The 26,118-nt window shown below is 38.7% G+C and overlaps 1 protein-coding gene across 2 annotated transcripts; it reads right to left on the bottom strand.

The window, feature by feature from the left end:
• Window positions 1–7,393: 7,393 nt before the first annotated feature.
• IZUMO3 (IZUMO family member 3) lies at window positions 7,394–10,620 on the bottom strand. 2 transcript variants are annotated; one of them, XM_027550760.1, is made up of 7 exons: window positions 10,139–10,620; window positions 9,928–10,002; window positions 9,690–9,779; window positions 9,456–9,473; window positions 8,941–9,021; window positions 8,442–8,532; window positions 7,394–8,131 (listed from the first exon to the last, which is right to left on the bottom strand). In XM_027550760.1, the coding sequence occupies exons 1-7, from the start codon at window positions 10,368–10,370 to the stop codon at window positions 7,996–7,998; spliced, it is 723 nt and encodes a 240-aa protein (XP_027406561.1). In that variant the 5' UTR covers window positions 10,371–10,620; the 3' UTR covers window positions 7,394–7,995. The 2 variants fall into 2 exon arrangements, with proteins under 2 accessions (XP_027406561.1, XP_027406562.1); XM_027550761.1 differs by lacking the exon at window positions 9,456–9,473 and having other exon boundaries at window positions 7,996–8,131; window positions 10,139–10,370.
• Between the last annotated feature and the right edge of the window lie 15,498 nt (window positions 10,621–26,118).

Raw genomic sequence — 26,118 nt, 5'->3', positions numbered from 1 at the left:
TTAAGAAACTTTTGGTGTTAACCCAGCTACTGTTTTATGCTGTTAGATCCTGTTAGTTGGCTTTTATTTTTTATATTCTAATAATTTATGTTTTGAGTAACTTAATTTGATTGGCTACCATCTTTAATGTTATCTCCAGATAAAATGAATTATTGAATTTTCATTCAGCAAAAGTTCTGACCTCTTTTTCCTGAAAAAAAAAACAAACAAACAAACAACTCAGAAAATACTGAGTCTTGATAAGGGAACCCCCAACATTCAGAAAACTAAGATCATGGCATCCAGTCCCATCACTTTAAGGCAAATAGATGGGGAAACAGTGTCAAACTTTATTTTTCTGGGTTCCAAAATCACTGCAGATGGTGACTGCAGCCATGAAATTAAAAGACGCTTATTCCTTGGAAGGAAAGTTATGACCAACCTAGATAGCATATTGAAAAGCAGAGACATTACTTTGTCAACAAAGGTCCGTCTAGTCAAGGCTATGGTTTTTCCAGTGGTCATGTATGGATGTGAAAGTTGGACTGTGAAGAAGGCTGAGCGCTGAAGAATTGATGCTTTTGAACTGTAGTGTTGGAAAAGACTCTTGAGAGTCCCTTGGACTACAAGGAGATCCAACCAGTCCATCCTAAAGGAGATCAGTCCTGGGTGTTCATTGGAAGGACGGATGTTGAAGCTGAAACTCCAATACTTTAGCCACCTGATGCGAAGAGCTGACTCATTTGAAAAGACTCTGATGCTGGAAAAGATTGGGGGCAGGAGGAGAAGGGGACAACAGAGGATAAGATGGTTGAATGGCATCACCGACTCAATGGACATGGGTTTGGATCGACTCCGGGAGTTGGTGATGGACAGGGAAGCCTGGTGTGCTACAATTCATGGGGTCACAAAGAATCGAAGATGACTGAGCAACTGAACTGAACTGAACTGAACAAGAATAGTGAAACGTCAGAAGTTGTACCATTTGCATCAGGTTGGCAGACTCAAAGAAATGCGTTCTCCTATGATTTGTATATCCTAGGGAAATGTTCAAAATAAACTCATGTAGGGTTGACATCAGGACATTGGATTATGTGTTAGTTCTTAAAGAATAATTGTTGCAGTAATCAAATTATTTGTATTCTTTCACTAAGCTATAAATGAGGTTTGAGTGGAGAATTTGCTTGTTGAAAAGGTGATTTTACAGATCCTTTAAAAAATATATATTAATGGTTAGCTCAAACTTAAATTGACCTGTCACTGATTGAATGGACATGAACTTGGGCAAACTCCAGGAGATAGTAAGGGACAGGGAGGCCAGGTGTGCTGCAGTCCATGAAGTTACAAAGAGTCAGACACACTTAGACACTGAACAACAACAAGCTTAAATTAGGATTGTAAGCAATTAATTTTGTATTTTACACTTGAAATCAAGTACCATAGGACCTTTCCTAGTAGATGAACATATAATTCAATTAGATAATCTTCATTTCATCATATTGTAAACACATAAAATCACAAACAACCAGCCTTTCCTTGTGTTCATGATTCTAGAAATGAAAACAGACTGTGGATCTATATTATAAAGTAGTTTCAGTAAATTGTGCACATGGAAGGGTCAGAAATTTGAAACACATAGTCATAGATGATGGGAATTCAGCCCAAAGCCAGCATCTCAAAAGTTTTCCAAGGAGTAAGACGATAGAAAACAGGTTGGATTCTTAGGCATTTTAATATTTGTATCTGAATATTCAGTTCAGTTCAGTTCAGTTGCTCAGTTGTGTCCGACTATTTGCGACCCCATGAATCACAGCACACCAGGCCTCCCTGTCCATCACGACCTCCCGGAGTTCACCCAGACTCACGTCCATCGAGTCAGTGATGCCATCCAGCCATCTCATCCTCTGTCATCCCCTTTTCCTCCTGCCCCCAATCCCTCCCAGCACCAGAGTCTTTTCCAATGAGTCAACTCTTCGCATGAGGTGGCCAAAGTACTGGAGTTTCAGCTTTAGCATCATTCCTTCCAAAGAAATTCCAGGGCTGATCTCCTTCAGAATGGACTGGTTGGATCTCCTTGCAGTCCAAGGGACTCTCAAGATTATAGATGTCTTAATAACATAATAATTGCTGGCTGCTTCTCTTAGCCCACTTAAAGCTGTATTTTAATTTTACTATCATGCAGGGATCTTTGGTATTCTATCCTTGGTTTTTATCACTTCTCTACCTTTTTATCTGGATGATCTTCTCAGTCGTATTTTCAGGTTCACTACTTACTTTGTTCAAGTGCTTTAAAATGTGTTTCATTAGCTTTGATCTTATTGCTATGTTCATATATATAAATCCAAACACTTGAATAGATGTCTGTTTTTGGCCCCAACAAAGTTCATATTTACTTTCAAAACTAAATTTCAGCCCTTTTCTTCAAAACTGTTTTTCCTTCTGTATTTCTTTGAATTTCCCTCTGGATTCAGCAGTAAAGAATCCACCTGCCAATGCAGGAGATGAAGGTTCAATCCCTGGGTGGAGAAGATCCCTTGGGGAAGGAAACGCCAACCCACTCCAGTATTCTTGCCTTGGAAACCCCGTGGACAGAGGAGCTTGGTGGGCTACAGTCCATGGGGTCGCAAAAGAGCTGGACATGACTTAGTGACTAAGCAGCAACAACCACTTACTTACTTTAGTGAAGGAACAACCAAGCACCATGCACTTAAGGTGGGAGGAAACCAGAGTTTCACCATTTGGGTAAAAATCAAAGGCAGCATGTTATATCTCATTTCAGGTTTTTCCTTAAGCATTTTTCTGTAGTGTTCATACTGTTTTAAAATTTCTTTAAAGAACTTTGGCAACCTGGTTATTTTTTTCTTCCTTTGTCATTACTGTTAATTTGTGCTTTTATTAAAATATCTATTTTATCCAAGTTTTGTATGTTATTGCCATTTAGTTGTTTTAAAGAGTCTCTTAAGATAAAAATAAATTCTGCTGTAGCTTTGATTCTCTTATTTCTAACTTTTTAATGTATCTTCTAAAAATTTTGTTAAGTGTTTGGATGAAGACTTTTATTAGCATCTGCTATTGTCTCTTTAATTTCTGCCTTTTGTTTCATTCAGATACAGTCTAACTTCCCTCTTTGTACATGTTTTGAGTTTACTATATACTTTTCCTAGCTACTTAGAAGGCCCTATTCAGTATTTTTATATTCTGTATGATATATGAATAGACAGTCTCAAATGCATATAATTAGCCACTCTTCACAAGATTTGATAAGTAATGTTTTGTGATTGTTATTGTTATGTGTTCAACCTTACTGGACTCAGGGAAGCCCAGAGAGCTGGCAAAACATTGTACCTGGGTTTGTCTGACAGGGTGTTTTTGGAAGAGATTAACATTTAAATCAGTAGACTAAGTAAAAAATATCTGTCCTCACCAAAGTATGTAGCATCATTCACTCCATTGAGGGCTGTTGGAAGAAAGGCACATTTTCTCCCTTCCTGTCTCCCTCCCCCCTCTTTCCATCTGTCTCTCTCTCACACACCACACACACACAAACACACACACACACACACACACACACACACACACACACACAATCAACAGACTGTGACATTTGTTATTTCCTGCCCTCAGCCAGGGGATCTCCTAGGTTCTTGGGCTTTAGAACTCTTGAACTCATACCAGATTACTCCTGGTTCTCAGACATTCGACTCTAAGTGAATTATGACACTGGGTCTCCAACCTGTAGACTGTATATGATGGCATTATTTACACTGACTAAAAAAAAGCTAATGAAAAGAATACCCAAATAGAGGAATGTTAGAAAAATTATGGCACCATCATGCTATGGTATTGTGCACAACCACCAAAATGTGAATAGACTTTGATATCAGTTAGCTTAATTGTCCCAAAATATGTAACTATGAAAATCAATATGCAGAACTGTGTATAATTCTTAATAACAAGCAATTATGTGTATAAATGTATTTATATGTTTGTGTGTGTATCTGTTTGCTTATAACCAATTAGGTTTTGATAAAATAATGAAAGATATATCCTTGTTAACCAAGGTTTTCTAAAAGAGTAATGAGAATGAAGTAGAAGAGGAGTGGGAGGAAACAACAAGAAATTCAAAAGGCTGCACGAAGCAACACACAAAATCTGGCAAATATGTGATCCTATTAATATAATTTTCTATAATGAAAAGCCTTCCTCAGTGATCTACACAAAAAAAATAGAGGAAAACAATAGATGTGAAAGACTAGAGATTTCTTCAAGAAAATTAGAGATACCAAGGGAACATTTCATGCAAAGATGAGCACAATAAAGGACAGAAATGGTATGGACCTAACAAAAGCAGAAGATATTAAGAGGAGGAGGCAAGAATATACAGAACTATCAAAAAATGATCTTCACAACCCAGATAATCATGATGGTGTGATCACTTGCCTAGAGCCAGACATCCTGGAATGTGGTCAGTGGGCCTTAGGAAGCATCACTACGAACAAAGCTAGTGGAGGTGATGAAATTCCAGTTAAGCTATTTCCAATGCTTAAAGATGATGCTGTGAAAGTGCTGCACTCAATATGCCAGCTTATTTGGAAAACTCAGCAGTGGCCACAGGACTGGAAAAGGTCAGTTTTCATTCCAATCCCAAAGAAAGGGATTAATGTTTAAACTACCTCACAGTTGCACTCATCTCACACAATAGTAAAGTAATGCTCAAAATTCTCCAAGCCAGGCTTCAACAGTCTGTGAACTGTGAACTTCCAGATGTTCAAGCTGGATTTGGATAGGCAGAGGAATCAAAGACCAAATTGACAACATCCGTTGGATTATTGAAAAAGCAAGAGAATTCCAGAAAAAATATCTACTTCTGCTTTACTGACTATGCCAAAGCCTTTGACTATGTGGATCAGAACAAACTGTGGAAAATTCTGAAAGAGATGGGAATACCAGACCACCTGACCTGCCTCTTGAGAAATCTATATGCAGGTCAGGAAGCAACAGTTAGAACTAGACATGGAACATAAGACTGGTTCCAAATCAAGAAAGGAGTAAGTCAAGGCTGTATATTGTCCCTCTAGTTATTTAACTTATATGCACAGTACATCATGTGAAATGCCTGGCTGGATGAAGCACAAGCTGGAATCAAGACTACCAGGAGAAATATCAATAACCTTAGATATGCAGATGACACCACCCTTAATGCAGAAAGTGAAGAACTAAAGAGCCTTTTGATGAAAGTGAAAGAGGAGAGTGAAAAAGTTGGCTTAAAATTCAACATTCAGAAAACTAAGACATGGCATCTGGTCCCATCACTTCATGGCAAATAGATGGGGAAGCAGTAGAAACAGTGAGACTAATTTTTTGGTTCCAAATCACTGCAGATGGTGACTGCAGCCATGAAATTAAAAGATGCTTACTCCTTGGAAGAAAAGTGATTCCCAAAGCATTTTAAAAAGCAGACACATTATTTTGCCAACAAAGGTCTGTCTGGTCGAGGCTATGGTTTTCCCAGTAGTCATGTATGGATATGAGAGTTGGACTATAAAGAAAGCTGAGGGCTGAAGAATTGCTACATTTGAACTGTGGTGTTGCAGAAGACTCTTGAGAGTCCCTTGGACTGCAAGGAGATTCAACCAGTCCATCCTAAAGGAAATCAATCCGGAGCATTCATTGGAAGGACTGATGCTGAAGCTGAAACTCCAATACTTTGGCCACCTGATGTGAAAAACTGATTTTTGAAAAGACCTAGATGCTGGGAAAGATTAAAGGCGGGAGGAGAAGCAGACGATAGAGATTGAGATGGTTGGATTGCATCACTGAATTTATGGACATGAGTTTGAGTAAACTCCAAGAGTTGGTGGTGGACAGAGAGTTGGTGGCGGACAGGGACCCTGAAGTGCTGTACTCCATGGGGTCGCAAAGAGTAGGACACGACTGAGCAACTGAATTGAACTGAACTGAAAGCAATATAAACACAGTAATTTAATAAAGACCATGAATGAAGTTAGTATGTTTCAAGAATTTTTGGTGAGATAAAGCTTAAGTTATTGAGAAATCATAGATGCCAATGATACGCTTATCCTGTAATTTTTAACAAGAAGTTCAAATTTAGAAACTGAGAGATATTAATGTTCAGGTCTTCCTGAAATATATTCAGATTCATTCAATATTTCATTATTATAGCAGCAACAACAAACAAGCACTCACAGATCTACAGTGGGTGAAAAATTTGCAAATTATTTCTCCCTACCATTAAGGAATCAACCTGCCAGTGTGGGAGAGACAGGAGGCACAGGTTCAATCTCTGTGTAAGGAAGATTCCCTGGAGGAGTAAATGGCAACCCATTCCAATATTCTTGCCTGGAAAATCCCATGGACAAAGGAGCCTGGTGGGCTATAGACCAGAGAGTCACAGAGAAGTGGACACAGCTGAGAAACTGAGCATGCACACATGTGCCACTGAAGCAGGACCTATTTTCCTACCAATAAACTGTAGTGTTATTCTTTCGAAATAAGCTTCCAGAATAGAACAAAACAAAATAGAGTGGAAAGTTCATGGGTTTTAGAGTTAGCCAGGCCTCAGTTTTATTCTGATACGACTGAGCAACTTCACTTTCACTTTTCAGTTTCATGCATTGGAGAAGGAATCGGCAACCCACTCCAGTGTTCTTGCCTGGAGAATCCCAGGGATGGGGAGCCTGGTGGGCTGACGTCCATGGGATCGCACAGAGTCGGACATGACTGAAATGACTTAGCAGCAGCAGCAGCAGCAGTTTTTTTTTTTTTTTTGCAGCAGTTTTATTCCAGGTTTTGCCACCACTGTCTATAATCAAGAATATGTTGACAGTAAACCCACACTTACCATCTTTCCATTTATCTCCATGATTATAGATGTCAGTTTCAATCAGATGGTATGAGTAAGGTTAGCCACCAGGGGAGTTTGTCATAGCCTAAATTACTTGTTGTGGGACCTTGAGTTAGATATTTTCCTGTTTCCTCATTCATAGTGCTGAGGTCAATAACAATATTACTCAAAAGATTATTGTGAGAGTTCAGTTTGATAGTAGATGTAAAACACTAATTAAGATTTAATATACACATTAGAAGTGTTTAATAAGAACAGCTAGACTAAGACAATACCCAACTCAATCATAGAACATAGATTTATGGAAAATGATTGGGACAAATCTCAACTCAGAACTCATATTTTGGACGTGTGTGTGTGTGTGTGTGTGTGTGTGTGTGTGATATCATGATGAAGATTAAATGCTATGTAATGTCAAAGAAAATTTCCTGCATTGAACCTACTGATAAATATGGAAACAGTTACTAAACGAAAGATGGAAATAAAACAGCCCTAGACATTTGAAAGTGATCTTGATTAAAGACATTAATGAGAGTTACCAACCATGCATTCTTTTTAAAAATGTGATTACAAAGAACTTTATTTATAGTAAGTTGAACATGGGTTGACATCATAGAAAAAAACAAGTTTAGAAAAATGACAAGTTCTGTTCTGCAAGCATAAATTTTTCATCTATTTCATCATTATCCTAAATGGAGTCTACACTATCAGAAAATTGATTCCACTTCTTTTTTTTTTTTTTTTTGCCTTTTTTTAAACAAAAGAACCAAAACCATACTTAAAATTTTGTTGGTAATAGTTACACACATTAAGTCCATTGTTTGGATGCTTAGACTGATAGACTGAGAAATAAAAGCACGTCTTTATTACCTTTTCTGTGGAATCTTAGATTACCATCCGCTCTTTGTTATTATGCAGGGTATCATCTTTCATGTGTGTTGCTACATACCAGCATTGCTTTCTGTCCAACTTCCAGTAAAATGTTTGCTTGCGTTGCCCTCAGGATATCAGAAAGGATCTTTACCAGAGAAACTAAGTTCAGTTTTAGAATACTTTGACTTTATGACTGCAAAAGAGCTTAATTCCTGATTTTCTACTCGGAGTCAACACATAAGAGAATTATGAAAGACCTCCTGCCTGTGTCTATGTATTTATTCTCTGCCTCTGAAATCTTTCTCCTTCTCATCCTTTATCCCCATTAATTCTTCAAGTTTCTTCTCCAAGTATGTCTTTAATGACCTTCGTATTGCCTTCATTTTCCTCTGGTGAGAGATGCAAAAATGGAATCTAGAGAAATAAGATAATCCCAAATTAAATATTAGTAGCCCAGTTCTTTAAAAAATTGTAACTATTTTTTTCTTCCTTTTTTGAATTCCTCTACAAGCATTTTTCTCATACTTTATCACATTTCCTCCATTTCCTATGTTCCAACTTTTATCCCATCAAACTTTTATGTTTCATACCTATTAGTAAGATATCCCAAAGTTTGAGATGACTTCTTTCCCCTTATTTCCATTGGAAGAAGGGGGAAGATTGGGCAGTCTCTTTGCCAAAGAAATGCTTGACCCAGTGTGTGTTTGAAAGCAGGAAAACTCACAGTAGCAAAACACCTCCCAATATTACACCTTCTGCTAATAATATCAGAAATAGTCCAATTTCTCGACTCTCAGCCTTCTTTGGATCATCCTCTGGAGGAAAAAAGGGGAAAACATGAGCTGGAGGGGAAAATTAGTAACTTGAGAGCTTTATCCATAAACCTCTCAATTTTTAACCTTAAAAATTGCTCTGTTCACCATTTATATCTTGTTCCCTGGTTATTCTGCTCTTTCTTAGACTCCTAGGCTCTACAAAATATTTTCCCCTACTACCCCCAGCCTAATTTCTCTACCTTTAGTACACTTTTTCATTTCTAAGCTCTTCAGTTACCTAGTGCCCAATAATTCATTCTGGCACAAATTTTGTCCAGCATCTTAGCTCTTATTTGTAGCATTAGCATGGCCTACATAGAAAATGATCAACAACTATTTGTTGACTAGATCAATGAGAAACTCCTTGATCCCTGGCCTTTCAAAGTGCTACACAACAATCTGTGTTACCTTCACAATATTCTCCTCTGAAACATCGAGAGGTGATGCGAAGACATGTCCAACAATCCAGGATAGGACCTTCAGTCACGACTGATGGAGAGAAGAAGGAAGATAGTTGGAAGGGGGCCACAGCATGGAGTTCCCTTAGCTTAGACACCAGTATGAATTAGATCTTGGGCATTTCCACTGGTTGCATTGTTGTAACTTTCTTCTTCCCCTAGCCCTCAATTTTAGAGATGGATCAAAACTTTAAGCCCAGTCTCTGGGAAGAAGTGGGAAAATGATGCCTCAGCTTATTTTGGGGCTATGGATTAAAAACTCTGGTATAGAAGGCCTCTGAGCACGTCAAATTATATGGAGTGATTGAGACTTCGTAAGCTAGATTTTGTTGTCACAGATCGTTGACATTCCCCCTTGTAGCTGAGAGCTTTAGGAATTATGTTCTCAGTGTGACAAGTAGAGGAGATAAAGGAGACGGGAAAATATGCTCTGAAACCTCCAGGCACTACATATACTGTACTTACCACAATCTTCAGAACAAGCTAAAAGAGAATCAGAAAGATCTAATGAGCTTAGGATCAACTTAAAGTGTGTCATATTTATACTCAAGTTGTATTTATTTGGTTACCCATTACCTTCCAGCTACCCCTCCACCCAGTCTGGATTATTTTAATATGAATCCCTATTCCTCCTCTCACCCCTCATTTCCTATTCCTTTCACATTATTTCAGTGGTGTTAGATATACATCTGATATTACCAACTTCAGAGAATTTCTTTAATAGTTTTTCCAGTTTGGAGTCCAAGTTTTTGCGGATATCGAGAAGCCTGCCTTGAAGGATAAAGACACCTGAAAAGGGGTGGAATGGACATCAGAAAAGAGAGGTGGCCTTTCCCTTCATAATTTAATCCTAATTGTTTTGCCTTGTTTCCCCCAGTGAATTGTTCTCAAACTTGCTTGGGCAACACATTCTTTTAACATTGAAACAGTACCTCACCTTTCCATTTTTCCTTGCTCAGTTTATCAAGTTCGATCTTCAGCCATGTTCTCAAATCGACAACCTTTTGAACAGCTAGAGAGGAGAGGTAAAGGAACATGTGGGGGTTAATTACATTTACAGAGCAAATTATGTGGCCCCAGGTACTCTCTTCCCTACCTCCCTTCTCCCTCTAGCTCCCAAAATTCTTAGGGGCTTAGGCTTCCCTCACCCAACACCCGAAGCATCTTGTCCCTGTGGGAGACCTTGAAGCTTAAACGGATCATCTCCTTCATCTGCCGTTCAAGCATATGAGTTCGGCCAGGGACTTCTGGGGGTACCAGCTTTCCAAGCAAGGATTTAACTTCCTCGATGAATTTGGGATCACATTCCAAACAGCCTTTGACCCCATGGAAGGCTGCCAGGGACAGGGGCAGGAGCAGGAGCAGCCACAGGTCTCCCATATCCTTGCCCCGACTGCCCTTGCCCCAACAGCAGGTTGTCCTGGCAACTGGTTCACCTAGCTCCCCTTCCTTCAAAACTCCAGCAGTGAGAGCCTTGTCTTGGGTAGTCTGACCCCACCTTTCCCTCTGTTTCCATCCCACTGCTAGGCAATCTCATTTTTCTAAGGATCTTTGGTTGGTTTCTGACTTTTGTCCTTCATTCCAGAGAGAGGGAACTACCAGCTGGGGAGTAGATACCTGAGTTCTGAGTGTGGAACCCAGAATGAGAGAGAGAAGTCTTGAGCTCACACAAGCAGAGTTCTGTGCAGGGAGACAGCTCAGAAAACAGTCGTTAACCCTTTCTCTTATTTGTATTCTTAGTAAATGCCCACACCCCCTCCTGATCATTTAAGTAGTATCATATCAGTGGATGTTGAAAGAGATATCTTAGGACCTTAGTTTGTTTAACCCAAGCTCTGCTTTAATAGAAGAGGTAAGAAAACCCAGAATATTGATGTGCTTAGGGCCCCAATCCTTTATGGTAGCAGTATTGTTGAAAAATATTGTTGAAAATTGAAATGGGAGTCTACATATAATTATCATAGATACTAATGGTTTTGATACAATTGATAATCTCAGAAATTTAGACTACATTTGTCAGCAGGAATATTTCTCCAGACTCGCTATATAACCTATTTAGATATTGCTGTTCTTTTAGAGAACCTGGAACCAGAAGACTAGGAACATCAGTTGAGGAATACATGGTGATAAGTGAGACTCCAGTAAAATTCATGGTCCTTTAAACAGGCACCTTTTGAATGTGCTCGTGATAAAGCATGTAACTTATAAGAATACAACCACAATTACCATGGGCTGTGTTCTCCAGCCATTGCCATGGAAAATGACCTAATAAACATGTTTTTCCTTTGGTTTAAAGCTTTTTGAATAAGAATTTTCTTTCTTATATGAAGAAATTAATGTCGCTTTGCAGACTTTCCAGACTAGTTACCTCTTCTAATATATTGCATGTATGGCTGTGACTCCCTGGAAACTAGGAAACCCTGGGATCCTCAAGGGTTGGTAGCAGACTTGAAACCTAAGGTATGGCAAAGTCCTGGAGTAGAAGATTGTGAAGGAAGTTAAAAGAACTACCACTAATAATGTGCCTTCCATGTGCCCAACTTTGTGCTGGAAACTCGTTAGATAGAATCTCCCAAGTCCTCATGGCACAGCAAGACTCTGAGAGATTATTCCCATTTTATAGATAAGAAACTGAGGATCAAAATAACTGAGTGATTAGGGATCTGAATTCAAACTCATTCTGCTTAACTTCAAACTCTATATACATTAACTATCACCTCTCAAAATTTTCTGGAATAATACAGAAAGCAGTCTCTTGGAATTTGATAAATTGGAAGATGGGGGGTGTTTAATTCAAATTCTTTCATGTTCAAAAACTGGCCCTTCTTTGATCTGGCTTTATGTTCCCTTGGCTCAATGATCTCATCTTTCGATGACCCACAAAAGATTTTCAAAGGCTGAGGTCTGAAGGTATGTGTGTTAATGGGATTAAAGTAACTTTGGAAACCAAAGTTGGAGACTAAAAAGGTTAAGAAACTTGGCAGGCAGGTGGCCAAGAAAAAGCTATTATTCAAAAGAGAAAAATACATATTATAGTTATCTTCCAGTTAACATTACAGGCTTTTCATTTTGGATTGGATTCGTAATGCTCTATCATACTATTGAATAACTCTACCTCATTCCATGGCATATTTTCTTGACTCTGACCTAGTAGCCCATCTACCATTTTATTTTTGCTTTACCTTTCCAGCTTAATTTGCAATCTAAGACTTTTAGGATGAGAGAAAAAAAATAATTTGGCTTTTGTGTAGTCTTGGGAAGTCTGGAAATAGCAAGCCATTTCCTAAAAAAGACAGGCAGAGATTGTAATTGAAGGGTAAATATAGAAGGTAAAATAGTGGAGGAAGTATCACCCTCATGAAGTAAACAGTAGGCAGATGACAACAGTGTGTGCTAAAGGTGAAGATTACACACTAAGGGCAGGGGAAGACAGAAGAGCACTGAGTCTGGAGCAATTTTTTATAGAGAGACTGGGTCCAGATGCATAATAGCATATGCATTCATAATAATTTACCAAATATATATTTGCCTGTTGGTGGTTCTTACACAGATAAAGTATTCATGGTCAGTGTTGTGTATTTTTTGTTTTTGATCACACAGCACTATCAGTTGGAGCTGTGGCCCCAACCTGTTTGGCACCAGAGACTGGTTTCATAGATGGCAATTTTTCCATGGAAGCTGGGAGAGGGAGATTTAGGTGGTAATGGGTGCGATGAGGAGCAACAGATGAAGCTTCCCTCCCTAGCACGATGTTTACCTCCTGCTGTGTGGCATGGTTCCTAACAAGCTGCAGACCACTTCCTGTCTGAGGCTTGGGGCTGGGGGACCCCTGAATTAGACAGTCCCTCTTGTAAGGGCTAGGATCAGTGGTGGTGTAACATTTGGCCTTGGTGTTGTAACATAATGCCCTGAGGTTTAAAATCTGAAGAACAGATTGCATAAAGAAGAGCAAGAAGCTGTTACAGTAATTTGCCCACATTCTCTGGTAGATCCCAGATCCATACAAAAAATAAAAATAACAAATCTCCGGAGAAGGCAATGGCACCCCACTCCAGTACTCTTGCCTGGAAAATCCCATGGATGGAGGAGCCTGGTGGGCCGCAGTCCATGGGGTCGCTAAGAGTCGGGCACGGCTGAGCGACTTCACTTTCACTTTTCACTTTCATGCATTGGAGAAGGAAATGGCAACCCACTCCAGTGTTCTTGCCTGGAGAATCCCAGGGACGGGGGAGACTGGTGGGCTGCCGTCTATGGGGTCACACAGAGTTGGACACGACTGAAGTGACTTAGCAGCATAGAGTATATTTAAAAAATAAAATTGGACAATAGCATTTTGCAAAGGAAAAAAAAAATAACAAATCTCTGTGGCTCAAGCATCCTGCAGAGTTTATCTGTCCAGCTGTGCCCTGCTGCATTGCTTTTCTTATCACTTCACAGGACTTTGTACAAGTTTGGCAAATGACCTGGGTATTTCTCACTGTCAGGCAATATTAACCTCTTTCCTGATTGAAACCTGAGACTTGGAAGCTATTAATTGCTATTTAGCTATGTTGTAAAGTATCTTTCTAGGTAGTGTAATAATCATAGGTTTAAATGTTTAAATAATTACTATGTGCCACATATTTCACAGTAAAATAATTTCATTTTTTTCTGTATTCCTGTTCATTTATATTCCATTGTTATTAAGCCAATGTTTCCATATTCCGCTCATCATTTAGGAAGAGTCATAAGGTTTGAGCCTAGAAGTCTTTGAAGAAATCTCTACTTGGTAGGAAATCAAACTAAAATATAGTTGATCCGATTAATAGGGATTGTGGAAAGAAGGAGGGGAGAGAAGTAAAGGAAGCAGAGGATGTCTGTCACAATGTCTTCTCTCTGGGCAGGTCCCAGAAGGGAAGCTATGTTCAGTTAAAGGAAATAATGAGAGAAGAGGAGTTTTTGCCCTGCACCCTTTAGGGGCTCTGAAAGCTATACCATTGCCCACACGTGGACAGTAGTAGCTAAGGAAAAGCCTGTAGGACTGGGTAATAGAAGGTACTCCTGGGACAGTGCCATTTCCCATATGGCATGCAAAAAGGAGTATGTTCCTACTGGCTACTAGGCAAAGGTATATAAGTGAACTCAGGATCTGGGGTAATCTGTTAGTATCATTAAAGCTCTAGGTAAAGGGTCCCTCGTTTAAGATCTGGAGAGCAAGCTACCAGGTCAGGAAAGGAAGAAGAATCTGCACCAAGCCCTCTGGCCTTGCTGGGACCAAATTGTTAGGAAAAGCCACTAGACCCAGAGGAAATAGAGAACAGACTCAAAGTGTTCCACATGCAGTTTCTCAGCTAACACTACAAGCAGATCAGAAGTGGGGTGGTACCAACCTTACATAAAGATACCAAAACATTGTCAGAGGATGGAGCAGATATCCTCAAAGTTCAAAAAAAAAAAAAAAAAATTTCATGCAAGAGAATACACATCAGAGAAAAAAGTTAGTGTCTACTTCTCTAAGAAGGAAAATGCAGGGGTTTTAAGTACTAGAAATAGTTCATTTTAATGTATTAGGCAAGATGGATTGAGTCCATAGTTAAACTCATAGTTTGTTAAAACAGGCTGGATTTTCGATGATTAGGAAGGTATTTTCAGTTTAATTTATTTTTTTTACATGGAGGATAATTGCCTTACAATGTTGTGTTAGTTGGATCTTCCCGACCCAGGGATCGAACCCGGCTCTCCCGCATTGGAGGCAGATGCTTTAACCTCTGAGCCACCAGGGAAGCCCTGTACAACAATAGGAATCAACTATAAGTGCACATACTTCCCCTCCCTCTTGAACCTCCCTCAGCTCCTCGTCCCACCCGTCTAGGTCGTCACAGAGCATCGAGTTGAGCTTCGTGCGCGTTACAGCAGCTTCCCACTGCTGTCTGTTTTGCACTTGATAGTGTGTATATGGCAATGATACTCTCTCAGTTCGTCCCCCCACTCCTTACCCTGCTGTGTCCATAAGTCCGTTCTCTACATCTGTATCTCCATTCTTGCCCTGCAAATAGGTTCATCAGTACCATTTTTCAAGATTCCATATATGTTTGCTAGCATACAAGATTTATTTTTCTTTTTATGACCTCTTCACTATGTTTGATAGACTAGATTCATCTACATCACGACAAATGACCCAATTTCATTCTTCTTAAGGCTTAGTAATATTCCACTGTATATCTGTACCACAACTTCTTTATCTATTCATCTGTTGATGGACATCTAAGTTACCTACAGGTCCTGATTATTGTAAATAGTGCTGCTATGAACATTGGCATAGCTTCCTGGGTAGCTCAGCTGGTAAAGAATCTGCCTATAATGCAGGAGACCCTGGTTCAATTCCTGGGTTGGTAAGTTCCCCTGGAAAAGGGATAGGGTACTCACTCCAGTATTCTTGGGTTTCCTTGGTGGCTCAGACAGTAAAGAATCCAGCTGCCATGTGGGAGCCCTGGGTTTGATCCGTGGGTTGGAAAGATCCCCTGGAGGATGGCATTGAAACCCACTCCAGTATTCTTGCCTGGAGAATCCACATGGACAGAGGAGCCTGGCAGGCTACATTCCACAGGGTTGCAAAGAGTCAGACATGACTAAGCACACATATGAACACTGGGGTGCATGTATCTTTTCAAATTAGTGCTTTTGTTTTTTTTGGATATGTACCCAGGAGTAGAATTGCAGGGTCATATGGTAATTCTTCTTTTAGTTTTTTGGGTTTTTTTTTTTTTTTTTTGAGAAACCTCCATACTGTTTTTTACAGTGACTGCACCAGTTGGCATTCCTACCAACAGAAGAATCCACACCCTCACCAATATTTGTTATTTGTAGTCCTTTTGATGATAGCCATTCTGACAAGTGAGAGGTGACATCTTATTGTGGTTTTGATTTGCATTTCCCTGATGATTAACAGTGTTAAGTATATTTTCACGTGGCCATCTGTTGGGCATCTCCATGACCTCTTTAGGAAAATGTTCTTTCGGATCTTCTGTTTTTCAATCAGGTTTGTTTTTTTTTTTTTCTTTGACGTCAACTTGTATGAGCTGTTTATATATATTAACCCCTTATAGGTCGTATTATTTGCAAATCCTTTCTTCCATTCAGTAGGATTTTTAAATTTGTCAATTGTTTCCATTGTTGAGCAAAAGCTTTTGAGTTTAATTAGATCCTACTTATTTATTTTTGCTTTTATTTCCTTTGCTTTAGGAGACAGATTCAAAAAAATATTTCTATGATTTAGATCAAAAAGTGTTTTGCCTATGTTTTCTTCTAGGAATTTTATGGTTTGTGGTTTTACATTTAGGCCTTTAATCCACTTGGAGTTTATTGTATATGATGTGAGACAATGTTCTAATTGTATTCTTTTACATGTAGCTGTCCAGTTTTCCTAGCACCACTTATTGAAGAGACTATCTTTTCCCCATTGTATAGTCTGGCTTCCATTGTTGTAGATTGATTGAAGATAAGTATGTGCATTGTCCCATGTACACTTGAAAAGAAGGTGTCATCTGCTGCTTTCAGGTGGAATGCTTTCTGTATATCAATTAAGCCCCCTGCTCTAATGTGTCATTTAAGGCCAATATTTTCATACTGATTTTCTGTCTGGATGATCAGTCCTTTGATATAAATGGGATGTTAAAGTCTACCGCTATTATGATGTTACTGTTAATATCTCCTTTTATTTCTGTTAATATTTATATTATATATTCAGGTGCTCTTGTGTTGGGTGCATAAATATTTATAATTGTTGTATCTTCTTGGATTGATCCCTTGATCACATTTAGTGTCCTTTGTCTCTTTTAAGTCTTTTTCTTTTTTTAATGTATTTGGATTTTTTTTTTTATTTTTAAACTTTACATAATTGTATTAGTTTTGCCAAATATCAAAATGAATCTGCCACAGGTATACATGTGTTCCCCATCCTGAACCCTCCTCCCTCCTCCCTCCCCATACCATCCCTCTGGGTTGTCCCAGTGCACTAGCCCCAAGCATCCAGTATCGTGCATCGAACCTGGACTGGCAACTCGTTTCTTACATGATATTTTACATGTTTCAATGTCATTCTCCCAAATCTTCCCACCCTCTCCCTCTCCCACAGAGTCCATAAGACTGTTCTATACATCAGTGTCTCTTTTGCTGTCTCGTACACTGGGTTATTGTTACCATCTTTCTAAATTCCATATATATGCATTAGTATACTGTATTGATGTTTTTCCTTCTGGCTTATTTCACTCTGTATAATAGGCTCCAGTTTCATCCACCTCATTAGAACTGATTCAAATGTATTCTTTGTTTTAATATCTATTTCCTGTGATATAATGGCCACCTCATGCGAAGAGTTGACTCATTGAAAAAGACCCTGATGCTGGGAGGGATTGGGGGCAAGAGGAGAAGGGGATGACAGAGGATGAGATGGCTGGATGGCATCACCGACTTGATGGACATGAGTTTGGGTAAACTCCAAGAGCTGGTGATGGATAGGGAGGCCTGGCATACTGTGATTTCATGGGGTCGCAAAGACTCAGTCAGACATGACTGAGTGACTGAACTGAACTGAAGTATTGCTCTTCAGGCTCTCTTTTGATATAAATTTGTACTGAATAATTTTTTCATCACCTCACTTTCAGTCTATGTGTGTTTTTAGATCTGAAGTGAATCTCTTGTAGGCAGCCTGTATATGGGTCTTGTTTTTGTATTCATCTAGCTACTCTTTTTTTCCCCTCTTATTCTCTTCCCTTGTGATTTGATGACTATCTTTAATGTTATGTTTGGATTCCTTTTCCTTTTTAGTGTATGTGTGTGTATCTATATCTATATTATAAATTTTGTTTTTGAGTACCATGAGGTTTTTATGTAGCATTCTCTCTGTAAATGTGATTGTTTTAAATTGCTTATCTCTTAATTTCAAATTCATTTTCAAAACCCTCAATTTACACTATCCTCCCCTTGTCATTACTGTCTTTTTCTGTCATCTATTACTCTACTTGTTTTATGTATCCCTTAATTGCTTATTGTGGATATAGATGACTTTACTACTTTTGTCTTTATACTTTCTGTTAGCTTTGTATGTGGATGACTTTCTACCTTTAGTATAGGTTTGCCTTTATGTATGTTGTTGTCATTCAGTTGCTCAGTCATTTCCTATTCTTTGCAACCCCATGGACTGCAGCATGCCAGGCTTCCCTGTCCTTCACCATCTCCCAGAGCTTGCTCAAACTCATGTCCATTGAGTCAGTGATGCCATCCAACCATCTCATCCTCTGTCATCCCTGTCTTCTACTGCCTTCTATGTTTCCCAGAATCAGGGTCTTTTCCAATGAGTCAGTTCTTCACATCAGATGGCCAAAGTATTGGAGCTCTAGCTTCAGCATCAGTCCTTCCAATGAATATTCAGGGTTGATTTTTCTTTAGGATTGACTGGTTTGATCTCCTCACAACCCATGGGATTCTCAAGAGTCTTCTCCAACACACAGTTGAAAAGCAACAATTCTTCAGTGCTCAGCTTTCTTTATGGTCCAACTCTCATATCTATACATGACTACTGGAGAAACCATAGCTTTGACTATGTGGACTTTTGTTGGCAAAGTAATGTCTCTGCTTTTTAATATGCTGTCTAGGTTGGTCACAACTTTTCTTCCAAGGAGCAAGCATCTTTTAATTTCATGGCTACAATCACCATCTGCCCATTTTGGAGCCAAAGAAAATAAAGTCTGTCACTGTTTCCACTGTTTCCCCATCTATATGCCATGAAGTGATGGAACTGGATACTATGAACTTAGTTTCTTGAACATTGAGTTTTAAGCCAGCTTTTTCACTCTCCTTTTTCACCTTCATCAAGAGGCAAAACTAATACAATTATGCAAAGTTTAAAAATAAAATAAAATTAAAAATAAATAAATAAATAAAAAATAAAAAAAATAAAAGTAAACTACCAAAAAAAAAAATTTTAACCATTCTAAAAAAAAAAAAAAAAGGCTTCTGGCAATCTTGATTCCAGCTTGTGCTTCATCCAGTATGCCATTTTGCATGATTAACTCTGCATGTAAGTTGAATAAACTGGGTGAGAGTATACAGCCTTGATGGACTCCTTTCCCAATTTTGAACCAGTCTGTTGTTCCATGTTCAGTTCTAACTGTTGTTTCTTAACCTACATACAGGTTTTTCAGAAGGCAGGTAACGTGATCTGGTATTCCATTCTCTTAAGAGAAATTCTTAAGAATTCTTTAAGAATCTTCCACAGTTTGTTGTGATACACACAGTCAAAGGCTTTAACATAGTCAATGAAGCAGAACTAGATTTTTTTTTTTTTAATTCTCTTGTTTTTCTGTGATTGAATGGATGTTGGGAATTTTGATCTCTGGTTCCTCTGCTTTTTCTAAATCCAGCTTCTACATCTGGAAGTTCTCAGTACATGTACTGTTGAAGCCTAGCTTGGAGGATTTTGAGCATGACCTTGCTAGCATGTGAAAAGAAAGTGAAGTAAAGATTTGCCTTTACTGATGAGGATTTTTATTTTCTAATTGTTTCTTGTTGTTGCCTTTTCTTTTTCATGTTGAAGTTCCTTTAGCATTTGTTTTAAAGTTCATTTGGTAGTGCTGAACTGTTTCAGCTTGTGCTTTTCTGTAAAACTTTTTCTCTCTCCACCAAAATGAATGAGAACCTTGCTGTGTAGAGTATTCTAGGTTGTAGGTTTCCCCCTTCCATCATTTTAAATACATTGTTCCAGTTGCTCTGGTCTGCAGAATTTCTGCTGAAAAGTCAGCTGATAGCCTTATGGGAGCTTTCTTTTATGTTATTTGTTGATTTTTCACTGATGCTTTTAATAGTCTCTCTTTATTGTTAATTTTTTTCCTTTTAATTACAATGTGTTTTGGTGTGTTCCTCTTTTGGTTAATCCTATATGGGACTCTCTATACTTCCTGGACTTGACTGTTTCCTTTCCCAGATTAGGGATATTTTCAGCTATTATATCTTCAGTATGTTCTCAGACCCTTTTTCTCTTCTGACTTCTGAGACCCCTGTAATATGAATATTGGTGTGCTCTTGATATTGTTGTAGAGGTCCCTTAAGCTGTCTTCATTTCTGTTCATTCTTTTTTTTCTCCTTTCAGCTTCAGTGATTTACTATTACTCTATCATTTAGGTCACTGATCATTCCTCTTTATCATTTACTTTAGTCTTGATTCCTCATTTCATTTATTGTATTCTTCATCTCTGTTTGGTTGTTCTTTATATTTTCTAACTCTTTGTTAGAAACTTTTAACTTCTTATGCATGTTTTGAATGTTTGCATGTTTTCTTCTCTTGAGTTCTTTGGTTATCTTATCATTACCCTGAACTCTTTCTCAGGTAGATTGTCTGTCTCCATTTCACTTAGTTTTATCCTGTTCCTTTGTCTGGAACATGTTTCTCTTCTGCCTCATTTTGACTAAGTTGGTTTTGTATTTTTCCATCTTTGGTATGTTAGTTACATTTCCTGAACTTGGAGAAATGGTTTTATCTAGGAGTCATCCTATGTGTTTCTGCAGGGGACTCCTCTCTTTGTTCACTAGAGCTATGTACTCTAGGGGTTCTACTATTAAGGGCTGCATTGGTCTGTTTGTTGTAATGAACATGCTATTTAGATCGTCTTGTAGGCTCATTTGACTCCCAGTCTGGCTGGTTGCCAGACTCTGCCTTATGTGGAACTGCTCGCCACTGTTTGGCAGGGTCTAGTCATGAGACGGCTCACTTCAGAAGCCTGTGGAGCACTGGGGCTAGTGCTGGTTTGCTGGGTGGAGTCAGGGTCCAGAAGACTCTAGAGTTGTTTCCTGCTTACTAATGGGAGAAGCTAGGTATTGGAATTAGTGCTGAACTACTGACAGGCAGAGTCTACTGACAAAATTACTAACATTTTGTGGGTGAGGCCTTGTGACCTAATGTATGACACCATGCTCAGGTCTAATTCTGACACTCATAGAAACAGATTTCTCTTAAAAGTATAAGGAAGGGGGCAACTCTTAGTGAATTTACCTACATGATCACTACCCTTTAATCTTATTGTTGATAATTCCTTTTCATTAAACTCCCTCTAATTAATATCAAAATTACATTTGAACCTTTCTCAGTTTGCACAGTTAGAGAAGGAAAGGGCAACGCACTCCAGTGATCTTGTCTGGAGAATCCCAGGGATGGAGGAGCCTGGTAGGGTGCCATCTATGGGGTCATATGGAGTCAGACACGACTGAAGTGACTTAGCAGTAGCGGCAGCAGCTATTTGCACAGCACTGTTTGTCATCTTGAAATGAGTGAATTTCTCTTAATTTTTTAATAATATGCTAAGTAATTATTTTCTGCTTAAATGCAGCCTCACTTAACTATTTAGTTCTACTGGGTTATTGATTCTCTTACCAGAAATTTAATAAGTTCTGTTATATCTGGCAGGGTCTTCTGAAAAAGAGTCTCAAAAAGTTTACTGTCCACTTATTGACTACCTAAAACTATGATCAGAGAAAACTAACCAATCTGATCACATAGACCACAACCTTGTCTAACTCAATGGAACTATGAGCCATGCCATGTAGGTTCACCCAAGACGGATGGGTCATGGTGGAGAGTTCTGACAAAACATGGTCCACTGGAGAAGGGAATGGCAAACCATTTCAGTATTCTTGCCTTGAGAACGCCATGAACAGTATGAAAAAGCAAAATTGTAGGACACTGAAAGATGAACTCCCAGGTCAACAGGTGCCCAATATGCTACTGGAGATCAGTGGAGAAATAACTCCAAGAAGGCTGAAGAGATGAAGCCAAAGCAAAAACAATACCCAGTTGTGGATGTGACTGGTGATGGAAGTAAGGTCTGATGCTGTAAAGAGCAAGATTGCATAGGGACCTGGAATGTTAGGTTCATGAATCAAGGCAGATTGGAAGTGGTCAAAAGGAGATGGCAAGAGTAAACATCAACATTTTAGGGAATCAGTGAAATAAAATGGACTGGAATGGGTGAATTTAACTCCGATGACCATTATATCTACAAGTGTGGGCATGAATCCCTTAGAAAATATGGAGTAGCCATCATAGTCAACAAAATAATCCAAAATGCAGTACTTGGATGCTATCTCAAAAACCACAGAATGATCTCTGTTTGTTTCCAAGGCAAACCATTCAAAATCACAGTAATCCAAGTCTATGCCCCAACCAGGAATGATGAAGAAGCTAAGTTGAATGGTTCTATGAAGACCTATAAGACCTTCTAGAACTAACACCCAAAAAACATGTCCTTTTCATTTTAAGGGACTGGAATGCAAAAGTAGGAAGTCAAGAAATACCTGGAGTAACAGGCAAATTTGGCCTTGGAGTACAGAATGAAGCAGGGCAAAGGCTAATAGAGTTTTGCCAAGAGAAGGCACTGGTCATAGCAAACATCCTCTTCCACAAGAGAAGACTCTACATATGGACATCATCAGATGGTCAATATGAAAATCAGATTGATTATATTCTTTGCAGCTAAAGATGGAGAAGCTCTATACAGTCAGCAAAAACAAGACCAGGAGCTGATTGTGGCTCACATTGTGAACTCCTTATTGCAAAGTTCAGACTTAAGTTGAAGAAGGTAGGGAAAACCACTAGACCATTCAGATATGACCTTAATCAAATCCCTAATGATTATACAGTGGAAGAGAGAAATAAATTCAAGGGATCAGATCTGATAGACAGAGTTCCTGAGGAATATGGATGGAGGTTTGTGACATTGAACAGGAGGCAGGGATCAAGACCATCCCCAAGAAAAAGAAATGCAAAAGGCAAAATGGTTTTTGAGATGGCCTTACAAATAGCTGTGAAGAAAAGCAACAGGCAAAGGAGAAAAGGAAAGATATACCCATTTGAATGCAGAGTTCCAACGAATAGCAAGGAGAGATAAGACAACCTTCTTAAGTGAACAATGCAAAGAAATAGAGGAAAACAATAGAATGGGAAACACTAGAGATCTCTTCAAGAAAAGTAAAGATCCCAAGGGACCATTTCACACAAAGATGGGCACAATAAAAGACAGAAGTGCTATGGACACAACAGAAGCAGAAGATATTAAGAAGTGGCAAGAATACACAGAAATATACAGAAAAGATCTTCATGACCCAGATAATCATGATGGTATGATCACTCGTCTAGAGCCAGACATGCTAGAATACGAAGTTAAGTGGGCCTTAGAAAGCATCACTACAAAAAAAACTAGTGGATGTGATGGGATTCCAGTTGAGCTATTTCAAATCCTAAAAGATGATGCTGTGAAAGTGCTACACTCAATATGCCAGCAAATTGGGAAAACTTAGCAGTGGCCACGGGACTGGAAAAGGTTAGTTTTCATTCCAATTCCAACGAAAGGCAATGCCAAAGAGTGGTCAAACTACTGCACAATTGCATTCATCTCACACGCTAGCAAAGTAATGCTCAAAATTCTCCAAGCCAGTCTTCAATAGTCTGTGAACTGTGAACTTCCAGATGTTCCAGCTGGATTTAGAAAACCAGAGTAACCAGACATCAAATTGCCAACATCCGTTGGGTCATCGAAAAAGCAAGAGAGTTCCAGAAAACATCTACTTTATTGACTATGCCAAAGCCTTTATATGGATCAGAACAAACTGGAAAATTCTTAGACGGGAATACCAGATCACCTGACCTGTCTCTTGAGAAATCTGTATGCAGGTCAGGAAGCAACAGTCAGAACTGGACATGGAACAACAGACTGGTTCCAAATCAGGAAAGGAGTATGTCAAGGGACCTGTATATTGTCACCCTGCTTATTTAACTTATATGCAGAGTACATCATGGGAAATGCTGGCCTGGATGAAGCACAAGCTGGAATCAAGATTGCCAGGAAAAATCTCAATAACCTCAGATATGCAGATGACACCACCCTTATGGCAGAAAGTAAAGAAGAACTAAAGAGCCTCTTGATGAAAGTGAAAGAGGAGAGTGAAAAAGTTGGCTTAAAACTCAACATTCAGAAAACTAAGATCATGGCATTTGGTCCCATCACTTCATGACAAAGAGATGGGGAAATAGTGGAAACAGGAACAGACTTTATTTTCCTGGGCTCCAAAATCACTGCGGATGGTGACTGCAGCCATGAGATTAAAAGATGCTTTCTTCTTGGAAGAAAAGTGATGACCAACCTAGGCAGAATGTTAAAAAGCAGAGACATTACTTTGCCAACAAAGGTCCATCTAGTCAAAGGTGTGGTGTTTCTAGTAATCGTGTTTGGATGAGAGAGTTGGACTATAAAAAAAGATGAGTGCCAAAGAATTGATGCTTTTGCACTGTGATGTTAGAGAAGACTCTTGAGGGTCCCTTGGATAGCAAGGAAATCCAACCAGTCCATCCTAAAGGAGATCAGTCCTGAATATTCATTGGAAGGACTGATGTTGAAGTTGAAGCTCCAATACTTTGGCTACCTGATGTGAAGAAATGACCCATTTGAAAAGACCCTGATGCTGGAAAAGATTGAAGGTGGGGGAGAAGGAGACAACAGATTGAGATGATTGGATGGCGTCACCAACTCAATGGACATGAGTTTGAGTAAACTCTGGGAGTTGGTGATGGACAGGGAGGCCTGCTGTGCTGCAGTCTATGGGATCACAAAGAGTCAGACACAACTGAGTGACTGAACTTAACTGACATAAAAGGAAACTGAATGTGTCTGACCTAAGGCAGGAAAGTTTTAATTCAGTGGAAGAAAGAAGAACTTTGTGAAATATTTATTAACTTTAGCTATGGAAATGAGCTACCAAAGAAGGTTGGAATCTTCTTTCCTGGAGATTAGTGGTCACCTTTGTTTATATTGGCAGTCTTGCCTAGGGGTTTGGGCTTAACTGAATGGGTTCTTCCAAGCTGACATAGGTGCTATCATAAACAGAGAATGATAACTTGAATAGTACATTTCATATTAATTTTTCCTTAAATTTAGTGCAAGTTTAACAGCAGATATTTGTTCAGTTTCTTTTTCAAAGAATAGGAAGTATAGTATTACTTGTAGTAAATGGGAAAAGAGTGTTGGATTCTGTAGTCTATAAATTCTCATCATTTTTTGGCATAAATATATTCACCAGGATGGATTCTAGAAACTACCCCAAATTGGTTTTTAGCTGGTAAAGGAAATAGTTTAGAGAGAAATATAAAATGTTTTTCAACTGCAGCTATTTGAGTATTTTACCATTTCATTTTCTTTCTGGAGTAAGGAAAGACCTTGACAAAATGTGCATTGACCACTTTTCATTTATGCCAGGTTTAGCTCTATGTCTGAAGGGCAAACGCAATAAATTGGTCATACATTATCTCATTTATAGTCTGAGTTTTATGAGCTCCCGTAAAACAATTAGCATATATACATTTTACAATAAATGAGCAAGCAAAGTGGCTGCAAACAATATGGAAATGTCAATAATTAATTTTAGATTTCCAAATGTAGCCAAGACGCTGGAGCTTTCTTTCTCTTCTTTTCAGAAGAGATGGTTCCTTTGTTAGGAATATGCAAGCATGTTAATTCATTACTCTGTGGTTTCTCTTTTTCCAAAGCTTGTCGAAGGCCTAATTTATGTGCAAGACTGAAAGCTGTTTAAACAGATAATATGCCTCCTTCATGAGAAATACCACCCCTTTATGCTCCATTAAATTCAGATGTTGACTCTATAAGCTATGTACCAATTATTTCTTTCCAGAAACAGCAGCATAGTTTTTTTTTTTTTTCCCCACAAAGGACAACAGATTATTGCAGGCTGCTATTAATCTCTGCATAGTCCACAAAATACACAGGACACTAGGGAGAAAACAATTGACTAGTTATTTTAATATTTGCAAAAGTACTGTATGGAGAGAAAATAAAAAGAAGATGCTTGTCTATTTGCTGCTTGTAAAATATTTCAGTTCTCCTCAAAAAGATAGAAAATGCCCTAAAATTAGTCAACAATGACCTGCTGATGTTTGTAGCAGTACCTATGGATGAACACAGATGGGTCTTTATCTGGCAGATCTTTATATTCTCCAACATCCTGTATAGTCCTCCTATATGCTCCATTAGTTGGGATGGTACAGTAGTGAAATACCTATTAACATCCTAAAATGGGTTCCTTTATGATA

Source organism: Bos indicus x Bos taurus, chromosome 8, assembly GCF_003369695.1.
Source record: "Bos indicus x Bos taurus breed Angus x Brahman F1 hybrid chromosome 8, Bos_hybrid_MaternalHap_v2.0, whole genome shotgun sequence".
Taxonomy (NCBI): Eukaryota; Metazoa; Chordata; class Mammalia; order Artiodactyla; family Bovidae; genus Bos; species Bos indicus x Bos taurus.
This window is presented reverse-complemented; position numbering and strand designations above follow the sequence as displayed.